Source organism: Mytilus galloprovincialis, chromosome 14 (assembly GCF_965363235.1).
Source record: "Mytilus galloprovincialis chromosome 14, xbMytGall1.hap1.1, whole genome shotgun sequence".
Lineage (NCBI taxonomy): Eukaryota > Metazoa > Mollusca > Bivalvia > Mytilida > Mytilidae > Mytilus > Mytilus galloprovincialis.
This window is the reverse complement of record NC_134851.1, coordinates 52,982,581-53,003,388: the sequence shown is the minus strand read 5'-3', so window position 1 is coordinate 53,003,388 and position 20,808 is coordinate 52,982,581. Positions and strand designations below refer to the sequence as shown.

At 30.5% G+C, this 20,808-nt stretch overlaps 1 protein-coding gene across 22 annotated transcripts in view; it reads right to left on the bottom strand.

Moving 5' to 3' along the window:
- The window catches only part of LOC143058355 (uncharacterized), a 295,609-nt gene that overhangs the window by 94,595 nt on the left and 180,206 nt on the right, over positions 1-20,808 (bottom strand). For all 22 annotated transcript variants that reach the window (XM_076231837.1, XM_076231830.1, XM_076231829.1 and 19 more), the window contains 21 exons: positions 20,008-20,153; positions 19,633-19,811; positions 18,275-18,422; positions 17,382-17,797; positions 12,260-12,301; positions 9,076-9,167; positions 8,586-8,826; positions 7,443-7,760; positions 7,030-7,149; positions 5,824-6,645; positions 5,333-5,447; positions 4,922-5,094; positions 4,575-4,686; positions 3,951-4,180; positions 3,293-3,578; positions 2,710-2,878; positions 2,171-2,371; positions 1,764-2,022; positions 1,155-1,421; positions 625-891; positions 204-470 (listed from right to left, as the gene is read on the bottom strand). In XM_076231837.1, coding sequence (XP_076087952.1) covers positions 204-470; positions 625-891; positions 1,155-1,421; positions 1,764-2,022; positions 2,171-2,371; positions 2,710-2,878; positions 3,293-3,578; positions 3,951-4,180; positions 4,575-4,686; positions 4,922-5,094; positions 5,333-5,447; positions 5,824-6,645; positions 7,030-7,149; positions 7,443-7,760; positions 8,586-8,826; positions 9,076-9,167; positions 12,260-12,301; positions 17,382-17,797; positions 18,275-18,422; positions 19,633-19,811; positions 20,008-20,153 — 4,870 coding nt within the window. The remainder of the gene's footprint in view (positions 1-203; positions 471-624; positions 892-1,154; positions 1,422-1,763; positions 2,023-2,170; positions 2,372-2,709; positions 2,879-3,292; positions 3,579-3,950; positions 4,181-4,574; positions 4,687-4,921; positions 5,095-5,332; positions 5,448-5,823; positions 6,646-7,029; positions 7,150-7,442; positions 7,761-8,585; positions 8,827-9,075; positions 9,168-12,259; positions 12,302-17,381; positions 17,798-18,274; positions 18,423-19,632; positions 19,812-20,007; positions 20,154-20,808) is intronic.

Genomic DNA, 20,808 nt, shown 5'->3' with positions numbered 1-20,808 from the left:
ACATAAAAAGACATTTGCAAGCAAATGGCAATAACATTATCATTAAAAAGTTATACACATATTGCAGGGAAATATCTCAGTGATATCTGTGACATGGCCATCTTTATATAGACAATAATGGTCATGAATAAATTCAAATTCAAAAAGGAAGAAGTAATATTCAAGATCTCTTACAAATTGTATAGAGTCATGCCATGACATACCTTCAATACTGAGTTTTGCTGTAGTTTTCTGATCTTCCACCTTTGCTGTAATTTCAGCAGCGTCTGATAATGAGGCATCTTTGAGACGGAGTTTGTGTACTGTAGCTTCAGTGATAATTTCAAACTTATCATCATCAGTGATTTCTTTGGCATCGGCAAACCATTTGACAGTGGCGCCCTCTTTGTTGACCTCGCAAGTCAACTCTACAGTGTCTCCTTCCAAAATGGTAGCATCTGATAATGGCTTGGTGAATTCAGGTGCCACTTCTAAAATAACAATATTTGGTTCTTAAAAAAGCTGAAATATTTAATAAATGACTATGAGTTTTAAATAGATTTTCCCATAACTGTCTCATTTTCAAGGTACAAATGTCAAGTTGGTACAAAATAAAATTTCCAGAGATTGTGTAGAGAAACTTACCATCAACATAGAGACCAGCTGTTGATTTCTTGTCACCAACGGTAACTGATATTTGACCTTCATCCTCAATGCTGACATTACTAATAACAGCTCTGTGGTTCTTGCCGTCTTTAATGATTTTGACTTTATCACTTTCTTGTAATGATTTATCGTTTAGGAACCAATGTACATCGTCTGATGGTATGGTCAACTCACAGACAAATTCAACTGTTGAGTTCTCAAGACCAGTAGCATCTTTGAGTGGCATGGAGAAATCAGCAGCTACGTCTGTAATTATTATAAGAGAATTAAAATCTAATACTTCTAACAATATATTCTCTAAAATGTCAACTGAATATTCTTTTGCTAGATATGAATGGAATAATATTGTTTGCTTTTTGACAATTAACAAATGTGAATGCTATTATTTGAGACTGAACTTAAAAAATAGTTTTAATTTTACTGTATCATTTTTTTAGTTTTAGTGCTAAATGTATTCTTACCATATTGTAATTATTCTTTTATCTAATGCAACATTTTTATTAATTTACCTTGGACAACAAGTTTGGCTGATGTTGAAGCATCACCAAACACTGCTGACACTTCACATGAATCACCAACATCAATGTCCTTAATAGTCAGGGAATGTGTCACATCTTCATGCTTCACATCATACTTTGGTGAATCTGGCACCTCTTTGTTGTCAATCAGCCAGTTGACCTCTACATCCTCTTTGTTGACCTTGCAAGTGAAAGTTGCATCTTGGTTTGGTTCAACCTTGGCATCCTCTAGCTTCAAGATGAACTCTGCTGGCACTTCTATACAAACAATAAAAAGTCATTTAGTTTAATCTATGGTTGTGTACAATTATCCTTACACTATTTCTCATTTGAATAAGTTAAATTGACATGCCAACATAAAATGGTTACCTTTGATTTAATTGCAATTTATTTATTTCCTGAGTCTATTGTCTTTATCCCCTTAACCATTATTTTACAAGTCTTTATGGTGTTTTCATCCTATAGATGCCTCCAATATTTTGTCTTTTAAATTACAAAATTTTTTTAGAACATTAAATTTTTCTGAAGGTGACTTATTTTTTTTTATCAAAATGAAAAACATTGGCAAAGATGATAGGAAATACAACCATAGAAACTTACCTTCAACTGTCAATTTAGCCTTGGTCTGTAATTTAGCAAAAGAGCAAGTTATTTCCCCTTTGTCTTGAGGAAGACATTTGGCAATGATGAGAGTGTGTTTGGTCTTGTCAGATTTGATGATGTACTTTGGACTTTGTTCTATCACCTGATCTTTGACAGTCCAGGTCACAGAAACGTTTGAAATGTTCAATTCACATTCAAAGATGGCTTCTTCTGTTTCCTTAACTGTTGTGTCTTTGAGAGGAGTTATAAACTTCCACTGGAAAATAAATATATCAAAATAAAAATTAAATCTCTATTTAAATTCAAATTTCATGAATGTGAAGTGTGTCATACATCTAATTAATATTTGAACTCAGCAATAATTTTTGAAATTTACAAAAATATTTAAAAAAAAAATCACTTACATCAGCCTTAGGTATTTTGAGTTGGAAATCTTCAACTTCTTCAATCTCCTTTGGTTTAACTCCTCTAACATATTTTTCTTTCTCCTTTTCTTCTACTTTTTCAAGAGATTTCTCTTCAGGCTTAGGTTTTTCATAGGTCTCTAATTCTGGTTTTTCTCTCTTTGTCTTCTCTGGCTCTGATCGCTCTGGGATTTGAGTCAGCTAAAAAAAAAAATCAGGGTTATAATCAACAAACATATTTTATTTGTTTGCAATTTGTCAGAAAAATTGATCAAATGATGGGTAATTTTACATATCCTGTTTGTATATCTAAATTTATAAAATAATCAAATTCATTTGTAATAAATCTCTCTTCAATACCAATAAAATCAAAAATACTGTCAATCAAAATTGGAATGACATCAAACCCATTTTAATGAAATAATTAATTCATCTGTGACAAATCTGGAGATTTTAAAACAATGTTTATTTAACATCTATCTTTAATTTTTGTGCGTTGTGGAAAACATTCTTAATTATATGTTTTCCTACTACTATACCTGAGATTCTCTTCTCTTCTTGAATATTTCAAAAGCGACAGGTTCATCGTGTTCCATGAATCCAGGGGTAAACTTCTTCTTGTCTTCAGGCATGGCTTCCTCCTGCTCCACATGTTTAAGGTTGGGGAGTAATAGTTCCTCTTCCTCAATCTGTCTTCTTTCTATTTCTCTGTAATATAGATTGGTGATTTCTTAACCAGTTAAATGATATACAGTGGATTCATTAATTTTCGTTGGATCCCAATTTTTTGTGGAATTCATGGTTTCAGGTTAACCACAAATATAAATGTTCAACGAATTGCATATTTGCCATTGGTTTGTATGCAGACTTTGGCAAAACCACAAAATTAAATATCCATGAAAGTGATGTTTTTCAGCAATCCACGAAAATTGGTACCCACGAAAATAAATAGATCCACAGTATTAATTCTTAGTTGGTTGCATAATTCAATTATAAGTTTAATATTAATCAATGATAAAAATGTCATAGTTTTTAAAACATGTCATATAAAAAACCAGACACTGGAAATCAAATTGACCAGTAGATTACAAACTGAATGCCCTTTGATCTTTGAATTATTACCTGTGTTTGAGCATGTCTTTCCAATCTTGTACATCCTCAGGTTTGTCTGTTACGATAAGTGTCGCTGGTGCATCGGTCGTACCATGCTCATTCTTAACTGTGACCAGATACGTTCCAGCATCTTTCTTCTTGATGTCAGTTATTTCTAGGACATCTTCACCTGTAGTCTCATCTTTGTATACTTTGTATTTTCCACCATCTTTGATCTTATTCCATTTACCCTTGGACCAGAGAATTTCTGGAGCAGGTTCACCAGATACCAAACATCGGAACATTCCAGATTCACCTAGAAAGTAAAAAAGTCAAATATACTGATAAATAATATAAATTCTATGTTACTTTATTTTCTTTTAGTACAAAGACAACCATATTGAAAACATTGGCTGCAGTGTTATAAAAGAAGTATTAGTCAACTATAATATTTACTATAATTTTTTTTTAAAAGAAATAATTATGTGAGGTCATTTCTGATTGGATTTTCATCAATTTGGTACCAACAGAAGAAAAATTTCCCAAGGTTTATTGGATATATTTTTGTCAACAGCTCCCTATACTTTATTTATAACATATGGATATGTAAGACATCGTTGTTGTGCAATATATATGTGATTTGTAAACCAGTGTATGTCTGGACATACAACAACAAACTCATTCTCACCTTCCAGTATGGTACATTTGAGTGGTGTTTCTTCAAACTTAGGAGCTTGACCTCTGACTTCAAGGTTAGCTGTCATTAGTTGTTCTCCCATGGCATTGGCAGCCACAGCTTTGAGAAGACCCTGCATCTCTGGTGTGGCATTGTCAATCTCCAGTGTGTAGGTACTCCTACGTCTGTCAAATCTTATGTGAACATCCTCTCCTTCCTCTATCTCCTTATCATTGATAAACCTACAAACACAATCTCAATCAAATGTATTGCAGAGAAAATCAAATGTCTTGTAGAGAAAATTAAAGGTATCGGTAGATGGCATTACAGATCCTGATAAAGGGAATATAAATAAACTATAAACAGTTTTTAACAGAAACATATCCAAAAGTACAGAATTTTATTTTATAAAAGTTTGGTGAATTTCATTATAAATAATATTATTGCTCAATTCATTTTATTATCTTGTAAAATACTACCAAAATAGCTATGATCCATTTTTTTATATACAATTTTCAATATATGTTTACATTCATAATATAACTGTGTAGTTTATTAGAATTTTTATACTACTTTACCAACATTTCAATATCTTAGTGCTAAATCAACTGAACTCATGAAAATTTAATTACTGACCATTTAACATTAGGTAGAGGAAGTCCTTCTACTTGACATTCAAATTTGGCAGGAGCATTTTCTGGAAGCAATGTGTCGGCCATTTTGGTTACAATAGAAGGTCTTCTTGCAGCTGGAATATAGAAAGAAAAAAATAGTAACATTTATTATTAACAGAACATAAGAATTAAAATAAATTTACACTGAAATGTAAACAGCTGATAATTATTAATTTTAAAAAATATAAATTGTGACTTTTGGTCTTCAACTTTTATTTACTTTCAAATTCACATACTTAAACTGAAACTCCATACAACAAAATAGTGACGGTTTGTTATTCTATTCTAAACATTTAAATGTAAACTTACGTTGGATTTTGATTCTGCCGTTACAAGACACTTGACCAGCTGGGTTGGTGGCACGTGCTGTGTACAGGGCCTCATCAGTTTTCTTGGTATCTTTGATGGTCAGTCTGTGGACGTTACCTTCAACCTCTATCTTTGTTCTGTCTGTGTCAGGGATTTCTTTGTCCATTGTCAACCTACAATACACAATATCATTTATCAAACTATGTCACAATACAATGAAGATATTGTAATTTTTTTCTAATCTTATGATTGTTATTTCTGTAAGATATCACTCAATTATTTCGAGGTTATTTCCCTTTTACAGGCAATTTCACAATTTTATTATTAGGTGATTTTCACTTTAATATACTTTTTGGATAACAAAGATTTAACAAGAGTCTGCATTAACATATATAAAGATAACAGCCTTACCAAGTGACATGTGGTTTTGGTTTTCCTGTGACTTCCACCTCCAGTACGGCAGTATCATTCTCCACAACATTCACAGTGTCCAGTTTTCTTACAAACTTAGGAGCTTCTTTCTTCTCTGTTAATTGATAAACAAAGACAATTTCATAATATAATTACTTAAGTACAATTTTCTTTTATGATTACTGTTTAGTTTCCAGATTTAGTCAATAGAAAACAAAATTGGTTAACTTATTTTCACAAATCTGTGCAAAATCTTGTCAACAAAAAATCTAAACTACATAAATAAAGTTTTGCAATTTACTCAAATGATACAGATATATAAAGTCAGAAATACTTTATTTAATTCTTGTGTAATGAAATAGTCTAGAAAGCAAAATATTCTAATTTAAAATATTTTTATAATTGCTAAACATTAGAATTTTTAACATATTCTGACATGCTTCTAGAATAAAAAGAGTAGATTCACAAACTTAATAAATGTAACACTGTACCTTCAACAAGAAGTTTGGCAATGGTAACAGCCTCTCCTGCTTTGTTCTTAGCGATGGCTTTCACTTCTCCAGCATCTTCTATCTCAGTTTTATCAATACTCAGACTGTAGATAGTGTCAGAGAAACTCTTACGGACATCTGTGTGGAATCGTACACCTTCTACAGGCTTATTGTTCAGGAACCATGTTATATCAGGTGCTGGAATACCCTTGGCAGAACATTCAAATTTGACAGGTCTGCCTTCTTTGACATCACGGTTGTTAAGTTTACGTGTGAATTCTGGTTTTTCTGTTTTACCCTCAATAGTGACTGGTGCTGTTACATCAGCCATACCTGCTGGATTTTCAGCAATAACTTTGTATTCTCCTTCATGGTCCATGATGTTGGTTTTCTTTATCTTCAGTGTACATGTATCATCATCATATGACATTTTAACATTGGGAGACTGAGCGATCTCTTTGTTATTCTTCAGCCATGTGATCTCAGGACGTGGAAGTCCATTAACTCTGCATGTTAACTCTAATGGTTTGTCTTCCATTACAGTTACAGCCTCAAAGATCTCTGTGAATTCTGGTGCTTGTGACGTGTCTTGGTGACGGAGGACCAGTGGGGATTCTGATAGTCTCTTGTCACGTCCTATCTCATTGACAATCAGTGGTATGTCAACAGTGACCTCCCCTACTTCATTAGTAGCAACACAGGTGTAGACACCAGCATCCACTACATCACTGTCCTTCACCTCAAAACAGTATTGGTCCTCGTACTTTTCAAATTGATAGAGTTCTTTGTCTTCCAATATCATGTTGTCTTTCTTCCATACAACTGCAAAAGAAAATATAATGAGAAACAGTACACAAACTTATTTTAGTGGATACTTTCAATGTTTATAACTATTTAGCTGATTTCATGAATGGTTTTTCACACTAAATGTTCTTAACTCTGTTGATGTATCCATATAAGGGAAGATCCAAGTTTGTCACATGGGCAAAGTGGTGTAAATAACCAATATTTTTTAAATAAATTTCAGTTTAGAAATGTATAAAAAACAAGTCTCAAGTTTACTTGCATTTTTATCTGGACTCTCGAGATACTTACACACTGTGCAAAATATCAGAAAATTGGGGGAAAAAATTGCAATCAACAAATGTAAGTTATGACAATTGGTAAAGAATATATCTGTATGTAAATCTTAAGGAATGTTCTTACCTTTAGGTTTGGGTGTTCCAATGACCTTGACCATGAATTGAGCTGTATCATGTTGTCTAGCAGACACTTTTTCTGGTACTCTAATGAACTCTGGAGCTGAGGGTTTGTCCTCTCTGACTTCTACAATTCAAATGTACAATTAATGATTTAGCAATTTACTCTATTCCCGGAGGTCTTTCATATGCTTTTGTTAAAAAGAGGCATCATAAACATATTTACTATGTAGAAGAGTAATATTTGTAGTAGCTTTTCAAGATTACTGTCTCTTAAATTACAGAATTAAAATTTTGGTTTAACGAGTATTTATAACATGCATTTTGTACAATGTGAAAACCATATGAAAACTTAAGCTAATATGATTTGCTCATTATGATGAAAACCATGATATCTGTTTCTCTTGAAAGAATATTTACCTTCAACAAAGAGTTCAGCTTTAGATTTCGTACTACCAGCAGTGTTCTTGGCTTCTACTGTATATGTCCCATCATGTTCTGGTAATACATCGACAATAAGTAGAGTTTCCTCCCCTTCCTCATCACCATACTGTATACTAAATCTGTTGTCATCCTTAGTAATTTCTTTGTCATTTTTGAACCACAGAATTTGTGGTTTGGGTTGTCCTTGAGCTTTACAGGTAAATTTGGCTGTTTCTCCGATTGTAGCTTCCACTGTCTGTATCTCAACAATGAATTTAGGAGCTAGGAGTTCTTGGGTAATTTCTTCTGGTTGTGCTGTAAAATTAAATCATTTTGACAGTTAAGTTTCAATCGATGAAAATATCAATATATTAACTAACATGTTTTACTGTAAATTTGTAACATCATTTAAAAAACCCTAAGTAGATATTTCTGCCCTAGGCTCTGAATTAAAGGTCTTGGGGATGATAGGCTATTCAGTTATGTATGGGTATTATCATACTCAATGTTGTATTAACTGAAGTCATTTGGAAACAAAGAGAAATGCAAATGAAAAAGTCATGCATTCAACTAGAAAACACTGTATGAAAACTCTCCATGTACTCTATTATATGTAGACTTCTATATGTCTTTAATTAGATGTTGGTGTTATTGGGTCCTCATTGATATGTACCCCAATTTTTCTTTTATTTATATCTAAAGGTCACCATACTGCAGTAAATGATGTCAAAGTGTTAAAACTGCAGGTCTTATTGACTTGTGATGGTAAGTAGAGAGATGTGTTCAACCCCAATCTTATTTGAGAAGCATTGCAAGTTTTCCTGCCAAAGATAGATAGTTCTCTCTTGGAACACTCATCTTCCCCAACCAATAAAAGTAGCAACCATGCTTTAACCAAGAGCAGATATAGTGGCATACTGTGAATTCATTTCTTTCGTTGGTACCAATTTTCGTGGATTGAGGAAAACGTTCATTTTCGTTGACATTTGATTTACAGGTAGTGGTTTTTGCCCAAGTCTGCAGAAATATCTATAAAAATTGTAACCACTTTTTCCACAAAAAATTGGTATCCAATGAATAATAATGAATCCACAGTATTACAATTAACAAATAAACAAATAATCATGTATTGCTACTTACTTTTGACCACCAATTCAGCACTACATGTGGCAGTACCATAATCATTGGTAGCCTCCACAGAATATGTTCCTCGTACAGCCTTGTCAATGTCATACACCTGTAGGTGGGATAAATTGTTGTCGTCGAAAATAGCATGACGTTTGTCTGGAAGGATCTCAATACCATTGTACAACCAATGAATTTCTGGTCGTGGTGTTCCTAAAACTTCTACGTTGAAATCAGCAAGTTCACCTTGTTCAACCTATAAATGAATTAAAAAAAAGATTGATATTTTTTTAGATATGGCCAGGTTTGAAATATTTGATTTAAAATGAATTAAATAAACCAGTAACCCAAAAAACTGATTTCATTAACCAATTAAAACTGATTATCCCATTCAACTTTTGGATCATTCATGTAAGTAAAGCTGGTCTAATGATGTTTGCTTCTCTAAACATTTCATTTTTTAAAACGAATATTGCATTTTTTATCTTATTTTCAATGAACTTACTGTCTCTGTTTGTATCTTGAGTAGAAACTCTGGTGCTTTGCCTTCAGTGACAATAACAGCAGTGTCCTCTCCTTTCGCAGCCTCGTCTGTACCTGTAATAGAAAACATGCAATGCAATCATAAAATAAGGAAAGAATTCCAATCAAGTCAAATGAAAATACAAATGTTTCTTTCCATCATAAAGCACAATTGTATCTACTTTTGCCCTGTCTAGTACCCTAAATTATCAAGTTGCCCCAACTCAGCAATTTTAGAATCTGTTAAAATCCCACAAGGGTATTCAGCTGTACTCAATAAAAATTTAAGTATTTTCAATCTGTTTTGCCTCGGTTGAAGTTCTTCTTTTTTTTTCAACAACTAAAAGGTATACTGCAATAAAAAAATTATCAAAAGAAAACTGAAAATTACATGTACAAAATTAACATTTATTTCTATTTATAATTATCTGAACCTAATGTACTTTGAAGAGTGTGAATTTAAGAGATTTAAGATTATGGAACCTAAATCACCAAAGCCTTAAAATCCAAATTCTCTGTGCACCAAGGTAAAGTATTAAGTCTAAAGATTAATGATGTACTTTACTTTAGAGGTACAACATAAAAAAATAAAAAACAAAAACAATAAAATTATCTCCCCTTATTCAACTAACCTGTATTTAAATACTCTAGAGTCAATGTTTCAATTTTCAGACTACTTATAATAGTAATATAAGTATACCCAACAGTCATTTTAGCAAAATGAACAAATCTTGTGAGAAGACACTGCAGAAATCTCCTAGAATGTCTCAATATTGCACATGGTAATTTTTTTGAAATCTTCAAAGCCTATTTCACATCTTGGCTTAATATCTATATATTGCATCCATTTTTCATTGGAATCAATAGGTTAACTTGTATTCATTTTCAAAATGCAGGATCTTTTTCCAATGAAATTCATAATTTATTCATATCCAAGACTGTTTCTATTTCGCTAACACTGCTGTTATAAAACATTTTCTGATTAAGAATCCATCATTAAGAATAAGACACTGCAGAAAATCCATTTTTCCATTTCATAGTTAGCTTATATCATCATTTTTAGTTATTGAGGCCATTATAAAAATAACATTGCAATTTTGTAATTATAGATTTTTCATCTTAATATGTTGTATAAGTAAAAAATTCCATGTTTGCAACACATGTCAAATATCAATTATTTTCTATTTATAAAATTGTATAAACTGATCACTTCAGGTTGACAGCCTAAAAATCACTTTCTTCATATCATTGTTTTGGTTTATTTTACAAACCAGGCCAAAAATGCCATAACTTTACATCAAAATGAATGCACTGTTAATTTCTTTCAATTTTTAAAATCCATTCTTTTGTTTTTCACACACTTCATTTAAAAGGTCTAAAATATCCACAGATCTATTTCAATGAGAATATTGAATTTCCGTATTTAATTTCAGAATCAATTACTATGTTCTATAAAACAAATTGTCAGCACATCTAATACTAATTGCCTACATGCTGGACATTAAGATTTTTTATTTAATCTTCATTGAACCTATCTGTAAAAAGCACTTTAACATTCTTTAAAAAGTTTTCAATTTATTTTTTATTTCTTTTGCCACTGGCAAAATAGTCAAGATTTGTAAAAGTTGATTCGATTTTAAATTACATCCAAATACATCAAATAAAAACATTAAAAAATCTTCCCTCTTTACCTAGATATAGAATAAATTAATTGTGTATTCACATTCATCAATCATTTAATCTCTATTAGAAGTTCATTGCCAATGCTACATATTATTGACACAAATGTCATTTTTATATCCTCACACAATATTCATCTGAACATTTTTTCACTTGTCACTTATAAAATGAATGTCATCCTTTGAAGTAAGGTTTTTTACATTATGTATATCCTATAGAATTCTACTCCAGATCAAATGTTCATCTTCGTGTTTACACATTAATTAATAAGATCATATAACATCTTTAGTACATAGAGAAACACCAATCAACCTTTCTGTCAAGAATTAATGCCTCCATATGTTAATTACAAACTTTTATGAAGATAATTCCCTAATGAAATCCCTCTGTGACAGAAGCCCACATTATAATAATTTATCTCAATATTTTTTATGTAAAGCTGTTCACTAATTACTTCTCCCCTGAATTTTCATTAAAATTTACAAACATTACTGTTTCAACTTTTTCACGCTAAAATCATGTCGGAACTGCAAAAATATTCAAGCAGAACTGCTACCTATTCCTGTTTACTAACTTCGGCCAAAACTAATTATGTGGTCACTTAATTACTTGACCACTGATAATCGGTCATTACCTCAAAAATGTATAAATCCTAATCTGATAATATGTCTTATGAATGATATTATTTTATTTTGCTCATTAATCTTATGTGCTAAGAATTTTAAATGCAATTTCAAATTTTACAAAAAATTCAACAAGTTTGAATTTGAAATATAAAATTTTATCTTCCGATTTTAATACCTTTAAATCTTAAGATCAACTTTAAAAAAAAAATTCATGTCCATGTTTTTTAATATATAATTGTTTCTATTATTTAGTTTTATACATTTTATGTGTTACTTTTGTGTATGAAGAAGATACATGATTACACTACCAATGGGAGATAACTCTATCTATAATTACTTTCTGATAAAGACAAACATGTCAAAAGTTTTGTTTACTTTTATGTCAATTCTAAGTAGATATGACTCATGTTGATGAATAAAACAACAAGCAATACATAGCTTCATTATCTCTTATCACGTTTCAAGATGTATAACAGGGGGTCAGAAGGTATAACAGGGGTCAGACTCTTTTGACACTCAAAACCTGCTGGTTTAATTAAATAACACCTCTTGAACCCAAAATGGATTAGTAATAATCTCAGACTAAATAAGTTATGCTGTTTTAATTCTTCCTACTGAATTAAAGGAGATTTTACAGCATTAACATATAACAAGCATTTGTATGTACCTATAAATACATTACAGGCAGTAATATTTTGACTGGTGCATTTTTCCCATCAAAATACAATTTGATATAACCTTCAATATTTTAATTGAATACAGGCTGAGTTAATGAGAATAATGCTCTGAGGACTAACAATTCAATTAACAATCAAACATAATATCTTCGATTTTTTTTCCTTATAAATAGAATTTACTTACCAGTAACCTTTTCTGGGGATTCTCTTGTTTCTGGTGAAATTTCTACAAAAGAATCAGAAGGTATTATTCTACCATTGTTCATGAACAAGATATTTGTTTTGAATAAAAATCCATGGTTTTTATTAAATAATTCTTCATCAAGTTTGTTTGTAAGATTAATGCAGAATAATAAAATTCAAAGTGCTAAAATTTTAATGTGAATTACAAAGGAAACACTTGATTTATAAATGATACAAACAGTATAGAATATTTTCTTTTTTCTTAATATAACAAAAATTGACAGTTCACAAAAAAGTTATGAAAAAAAAAACATTTTAATAATTATAAATGTACTGTTATTTCATACCAGGTACCAGTACCCCTAGGTGAGAGTGATATAATATTGAGAGTGAAACCAACACATTACTACATGAATTGTAATAAAGGAAAAACAGGAAACACATGCTTAATTATAAATGGATTTTTAATTGTTTCTCTGTTAATTGAAAGTTGTCTATTTTTACTACAAAAGCTTAAGGGTACTTGTATTAAATTTTTTTATTATATAATTGATAGAAAAATCTTCTTATTTAACCTATGGTAGAGTGATAGATATGTTAAGGTAACTAATACCCTTCTGCTAACGGCCACTTTTTGAATAGTTTGTTAAGATAGTACACCTTTTCACCTTTACTTTTTTATAACTCACTCATATAAAGCCTCAAAAAGTTATACAAAACCATATATAACTTACAATAAATAATAGCGTTGAATTGCAAATTACTGGGTTTAAAGTGTCTAATTCAATATCACTAAATACTGTTGTACATTATATGAGGTATTTTCTTGAAAAGAAAAGAAAAACTACTTTCAACAAATATTTGTATAATTCAACTTTTAACTGTTACAACAAAGGCTGTGCTAGTCCGCTTAGCTATGTAATTCAATACCAGCTTAGCTTTACATAATGATCTCTTTTTTTATAGTTCAAAGGTCAAAAATTGAAAGTGAAAATAATTCAATAATTTGTTACATGTTTAAATACTTATCAAAAAGCTCAATCTTTAAATGTATTTCAATTCAATAAATATATTTTTGGTGACTAATTGAAAAACTTATAGCACAACCTTGTATCTCAGAATTATGTACAAAGAGAAACCCTTACAATCACTGAAATTACATTACCAAAAAAAAAAATAAGAATAAACTGATACATATCACTAATGAAATATAAAACCTTGTGCTAAATATCAAAATTCCTTTAATATTTTATGAATTAAATTGTTAATAAGAAAAAAAAATCACATACTGATATTCCCATGCAAGATTATTTTCAAAAGCTGTTATATAATTTAATAAATTATAAAAATCTGACTTTACTTGAATTTTTATATGTAATAATCTTTCAAAGAACAAATTTCATCCTCAAGTTTTAGCTGCACTAGCTTCTGCATGCATCTGTAAATTTAATTCCACGGGTGGGTTGACACACTTTACACACTTACTAAAGATTTTCATGCATCAACACACAAAAACCACAAAAATTCTAATCTCATGCATTTAATATTATAATATATTCACAATAAACCCACTACATTCACATGCAAATATGACGACAAATCTCTTACATTACGTCAGACCCACTCCTGTAGACCCTCACATCATTGATAATGACATATGAGTTGACCCTTCAGGTATAACATGCAGTGTTGGATGCAGGAAATGGAAGATTAGACAGGTGTGTCAATAGGTGACAACAGGTAAATTTACAGGTAAAAACTCTCCATGTAGATAAAACAAAGCAGATCAAATGATCAATAACCATTGAACCAGATAATTACAGATCAAGGACAAGATTTATTGGTTTTGTTTTTGTCACACTTTTGGGAACTTTAACCACAAAGACCTGCATTTATACTTTGTCAGCATGACTAGAAACCAATAGACTATTGAAAATACTATTTCCAACTTATCACTTTTCATTATTGACTAAAATTGAATATTTTGAAGGAAGTAATAGTAATTATCAACCAATTAAAATTCACTTGTGAAAGTGTCAATATTCAATAGAGTATAACAGAAGTTAGTCATTTGTTCAGTCGAATGGTTTGAGATCATTTTATTCAAAAGACAGAAAAGTACATTAATTCAATAGCCTTTTTTAAAGGTCCTTTACCAAGTACTAATATCTTCATCCCAATTTACCCTTAGCTTTTTTATAATTCCTAACCTCAATTGAACCCAATGCCTAAATAAGGACTAGGACTACAGAATTAAAATTGGTTATAAATGGACCATAGAAAAATGGAATATTTTTAGCAGAGACATTTGTTATCTTTGCTTCCATGTTGATGAAAAAATGTGTGACACTGATCTGATGTTAGGTAATCTGGCTTGTTGTTGCTCCAGAATTCAATGTTTTGTTTGTTGGTATATCAGCTACAATCAACCTAATAGTTTTCTATGTGAATATTATTTGTCTGTATTCGAAAAGATTGTAAGTTTTCTACCAAATAATGGAAATATCCCTCACAACTAAAGACATCACAAAACTTTATCTTCACCAAACAGATATCCAACCTGTTTAAAAAAACTTCAACCTGTAACTTCATCTATCAAGCTTAATAACCATTATATAACCAGAAAGTTTTGACATGATAAATGATAAGATCCAGTATACACCTCAACACTACAAAAGCTGACTCATTGGGGCATGACAAGAGAAGAAGAGTTTAATAATCTGCCAGTTTTCCTGATGAAGAGTTCAAAGTGGTGTTAAACATTTAATCAATTAAACTTCATTAACAGGAGCAACTGAACCTTCTTCTGGCCTTGTAAAATTTCAAGGTTACTGGTGTATGATAAGATATGGCAGGTTTTAACATGCATAAATCTGTATAATTCTATATCCTGGAATTACCAAAAACCAATTATCACAAACCATGAAGAGTTCTCACTACTGATGTTGTTACAGTGTATTGTATGTACTCTTAAGTAGCAATATCTAAGTCTCACATTCAACAGTCTTCAATCGCAAGCAACACAATAACAAGGCAAACAATGGCATGGCAAAACAAAACTACAACATTCAAGCTGGGTCAGAAACATTTAACGTGTCACCATAACAAATTAAATCAAGATTTCCTTTAAAATTTTCCTCAAAGTATAAAGCATAATCTGTCATTTTTTTCCTTTTAAAAATTTATGCACATTTAAATAAGCCAGCCATATGACCCCTTTTTGGTGAAAATCTTGGACTTAATTTGTTATGTTAGTTCATAATGTTTAATAAGACAAAAAATATGGTGTTGTTTCAACTTATTTATTTTTAGAATATTTTGTTTACATAACTAAGATCAGTTCCAACATATATATATATTATATCTATACATATCATTTTCTTTTACTCTTTCAATTTGTTTTCTATCTCCAAATATTTACATACCACAATAAATATAAACTTTAGTACATGATTTACATATTAATAGAATATTTTTTATATAAAATTTTGTCTCTAAGAGTATGGAATGATTTACTACATTAATGAGAATTTGTTCTTATTTTAATGCTTTGCATGTTTATAAAATAAATAATAAAACAATGGAATGGTCAATTTGGAATGTGAAAAAAATCTCTTTTGAAAATTGCAAAAAAATAAACAATCATACAATTTTACTTTAATATCTCTTTTAATATTTCGCCTTCTTATCTTCTTTGAAGAATAAAGAAATATATATGTAGAGAGACAAGGAATAATACTGCAGAGAAAAGCAGAGACAGCGTTTGAAGTTATACACAGAAGAAAATAGGTTATATGAACCTACCTAGGGGAGACAATTTAAAATATTTCTTTCATAATAATGATTAACTCCCCTTGATAACAAAATTATAAAATTGCTCCTATATTGTTATTATTTCCTTTCTCTATTCCTGTATGCTACATTATATAAAAGTTATTTTACATATCAGATGATCCTTCTCGATAATTTTAATTAATTTTTTAATAACTAATTATAATATATCAATTGTGTTTTATTAAAAAAAATATATTTTAACAGGACCTAAAGAAAAATCATTTTCTTTCATATTTCTTTAAATGTTTTTTTATTGGTTGCCATGCAACAACAACAAATATTACATGCACATTTTGTTCTTACGAGCACACACATTTATATCACATGCTGAAACAGAAAATAATACAAAACAACAGAAAATGGAAATGTTGTGAAAAATTGTTGTTCAATAACAATATGATTGTTTACAAAATGTTGTCACCATCAATTGGATATCAATTAATTAAGTTGTTTTTCATTGTCTTGAATAGAAACAGTAAAAATTTGAAATAATGACCAGTACAAAATCAATGTTATATGTAAGTCTAGGGAATCTAAGTTCTTGATTAGAACAAAGTACATTGTACTTTAAATTGCAATGGAACAATTCTGTTTGTCATTTGATACTTACAAACATTCATAACAATCTTTCAATACAAAAACTTAACTTTACTAATTACAAAATATACAAAATTTGTAGAAAATATTTAGATATTCTAGTAACTAAGTAATTTAACTTGATCTATGTTACATATAGGACTATGAGTTATAACAATAAATGCAGATACAAAATGAAAAAAATAATGAGTAAAAATGAAATAATCCAGTTTTCATCAACATTGTCACATGTAAATAAACTGTTCATTGCAAACATTCAACAATAAATCCTCAAGATCTGCATATTTTTTTATCACATGCGGGAAAAGAATGATGAAAAACAAATGATAGAAATGCAGTTGTTATACAAATTGTAGATACCTGTCTATGTTAATTGTTCATAAAGAGTTACTGCCCTTTGATGAATTAGCAGTTCAGTCACAAGGCTATATATAAACTGTCACCTTTATACGAATGATTAAATATTAGACAGAAATTTAGTACGGCAATATTTCTAATGGAATAAGTGATTTTGTAAAAGATTAGAAAACATTCATAAAATGAAACCCATAATGTTAAAAAGTTTTTTATTAATCAGTTAATTTACATTTGCACTGACTTTGGAACTGCTAATCATTTAGGGCAGTGTGCATATTCACTGAAGCATTCTGGGATATATGTAATAACATGATATAACAGTTATAAAAGAATACCTTGTGTCTCAACATTTGCAGAACATATGATTTCTCCAGCAGCGTTTTCTGCACGGCAAGAGTAAACAATGTCAGAGTCCTCTAATGAAACATCATGAATTTCCAACACGGCATGATCGCCTTCTTGTCTAATATGATATTTGGCACTTTCCTCAATAACGGCATCATTGGCCAACCATGTGACTTTAGGTGTTGGTTTACCATGAACATTACATTCAAGAACAGCAGTGTCTAAATACTGGGCCCTGACATCCTTTAATGTATCGGTGAATTTTGGTGCCTCTAATTGGATGAGAACTTCAGCACTACTAGTGGCGACACCTTTGTCATTGATTGCTTTAATGGTATATTCTCCTTCATCTTCCGGAATTGTGTCTAAAATTGTTAGTTTGGCAGTTTCCTCGTTGACATCATAGCTACAAGAAATCAATATGATAAATTACTATGCTTTACCAAACATTTTGTATTGCTTTGTAAAGATAATTTTTACAGAGTTTCAAAATGGGAAAAAAATCATATGAAATTACCAAATTAATCAATAAATCTATTTTTGATCATGAAGCATCATATTTCTCTGAATTCACAATCATGTATATCATATAATAGATATAAGAAGATGTGGTATGAGTGCCAATGAGACAACTCTCCATTCAAGTCACAGTTTGTAAAAGTCAAACCATTATAAGTCAAAGTATGGTCTTCAACAAGGAGCCTTTGCTCAAACTTAAAAGCACACTATAAAGAGCCTAAAAAATTACTTGTGTAAAACCATTCAAACAGGAAAACCAACATTCTAATCTATATAAAAAACAAGAAACGAGAAACACCTATGAACCACATCAGCAAGTTTACTTATCATATGTATCCTGAAATTATTGCACTAAATAACTCACATAAATCTGTCTCCTATGATTTCTTCTCCATCTTTAAGCCAGGATACTCTTGGTTTGGGATGTCCTCTGATTTGACATTCAAGGACAATGGGCGCTCCAACCTCGATCTCCTTGTCATCAATTCTGGAGATGAATGTTGGTGCTTCACCTACAAATATAAGGCAATGTCAACTTAATTAGATAATCAGATTGCTGTTTTACAGTTACAATATTCTATAAAGCTGATAGATAGAAGTTTAAGCAATGATGACAATCTAAAAAATTCTGCAATTTTTTTTTCGTAAAAAAATCAAAGTCATGTAAGATGAATGAATTTTCATTTTCAATGTGGTTTATGTTTCTTCAAATTAAAACATATATACAACCTTCACCCAAACCTCAACAAAACAAAATTGAAAATAAAAACAAAAATAATGGTGAGAATAAAAAAAATATTGCATTCCAATCACTATATAATGGATTAAACCACTAAAGCGTCCCTATATATATTATTCTATACTGGTATACTGGACTATTTATCCCATGACAAGTATTTTATTACATAATAGTAAAAATGTAAATTAAATTACAGTACTGTCAGAATTTTGTTCATTTTCCTCTTGAAAACACACTTCTGTAAATAAATTGCATATTCTTGCATTTTTTGTGTATTGAAATTGTAACGCTCAGTGTATTCACAAACTTGAAGACCCAGACAGTTTGTTAAGCTCACCTATCATCTATGGAAATTATTAACAAGATCTGTAATTATACATTTTTTGGTGATGTATTTTGGTGAATGTAAAATTATCTACTTTCAAAAAGTTATTTAAATAGGCATTATCAATATTTTTATTTATAGTATTGGAGTGGTCAAATAGATTGTTTTTTTTTTTCATCAGATACAGGTGAGCTAAAAACCAAACAATTCCCCACAAATTTATAATAAAATCCCTGACAACAATCACTGTGTGCAGACTGAAATGTGAATACCAGTGTTTTCTGTGAAAGTAATTTTTACCTTTCCTTGTAGTTCCCATGTTTCTAAATAGGCAAAGAATTATTAAATGTTAACAGTTATAATGTAGTTTTGTTAAGACAAACAGACAGACTTTTATACAGTTACCACAACAACTGCTGCTAAATATCTCCATTACAATACAAACTTTACCATACACAATTAAGTGTACAATCTCCTCTCCACAAAAAACATCAGATTCCAAAATCAAGATTGTTTGTCGTATTATTTCTGTCATCAAAGCTTGTTCTTATTTGACTGCATGAATTATCCTGTTTTACTTCATATAATATTTTCATGATAAAAATTCTCATAACAGTTTATTTTCAGATTAAATTTCCTATAATTTATAGTATCTTACCAATTGGATTAACAAAGAGCTGTCCGACACTGGATGTTGTTCCAGCTTCATTGGTGGCCTTGACAGTGTATTCTGCATCATCATCAGGCATCACATCTTTCAAAATCAGAGAAGCAAAGTTACCTCTGACCTCGACCTTGTAATGATCACCTGACTCAATTAGTTTACCATCTTTGTACCTGGACAGAACAATTAAATATTTAGAAGCAAACAGTACAAAATTTTCAACAAATATTGTATATGATACATATTCTAAGCAAGTATAAAATATTCGTTCAAATCTTCTTAAAATAGTAAAAGTTTAAAAGACTCTATTTGTTAAAATAAATTTCATGAATGAATCTAGCAAAATAAAATTCTGGTACAACCCCTTACCATGAGATTTCTGGGAATGGAGATCCTGCCAGTTGTACAATGAAGGTCACTGTGTCACCTTCTGTCACTTCCTGGTCTGATAAATCTCTGAGGAATTGTGGGATTACAATCTCCTCAGAAACATCAGCTGTAAATGTCTCTGTCACCTTTGAAATAAATAAACATATATTTTTCTTAAATACGAGAAAACACTCTTCTCAATATACATTTAAAATAACTTGTTTTTAAACCTCGTATCATCATACTAAATCCTGCTTTTGAAGCAGTTTTAACAGTGCATTGAGTGTGGATTTACAAAATGCTTATGACAATTGAATGCAGTGAGGGAAAATTTGGAAAATCTATCATCTATACATTATGATAATAGGGCCAATGTAAAAGTCAGGATAAAATCTAAATCCTATGGAATTGAATAAATATTGGAAAAAGGGGAATGTAAGGGAATAAAATAATCAATTCCAATCATGCATTTATCATATGTCTCAACCAATCACCATCGTGCAAGTTTAGGTTAGGTCTCTTGATGCACCTTTTTGTATCTTTGACGAGCAGTAGATAATCTATGCTTCATCTCCCACCTCCATCAGATGAGTGTTGCCCAAGCCATATATAGATTTAGATGAGAATATATTTATGAGCATGAATGTTATATAGATATATAGTCATGATGAGTATAGTCATATGACAAGTCTACAATGTTTCTCTTGATTAGTATTCATATGTTTGGGAGTAGGAACTATTATACAGTGACACCTATATAAATCAGACTTGGCATCAACAGGAATCCGTTCTAAAATGAAC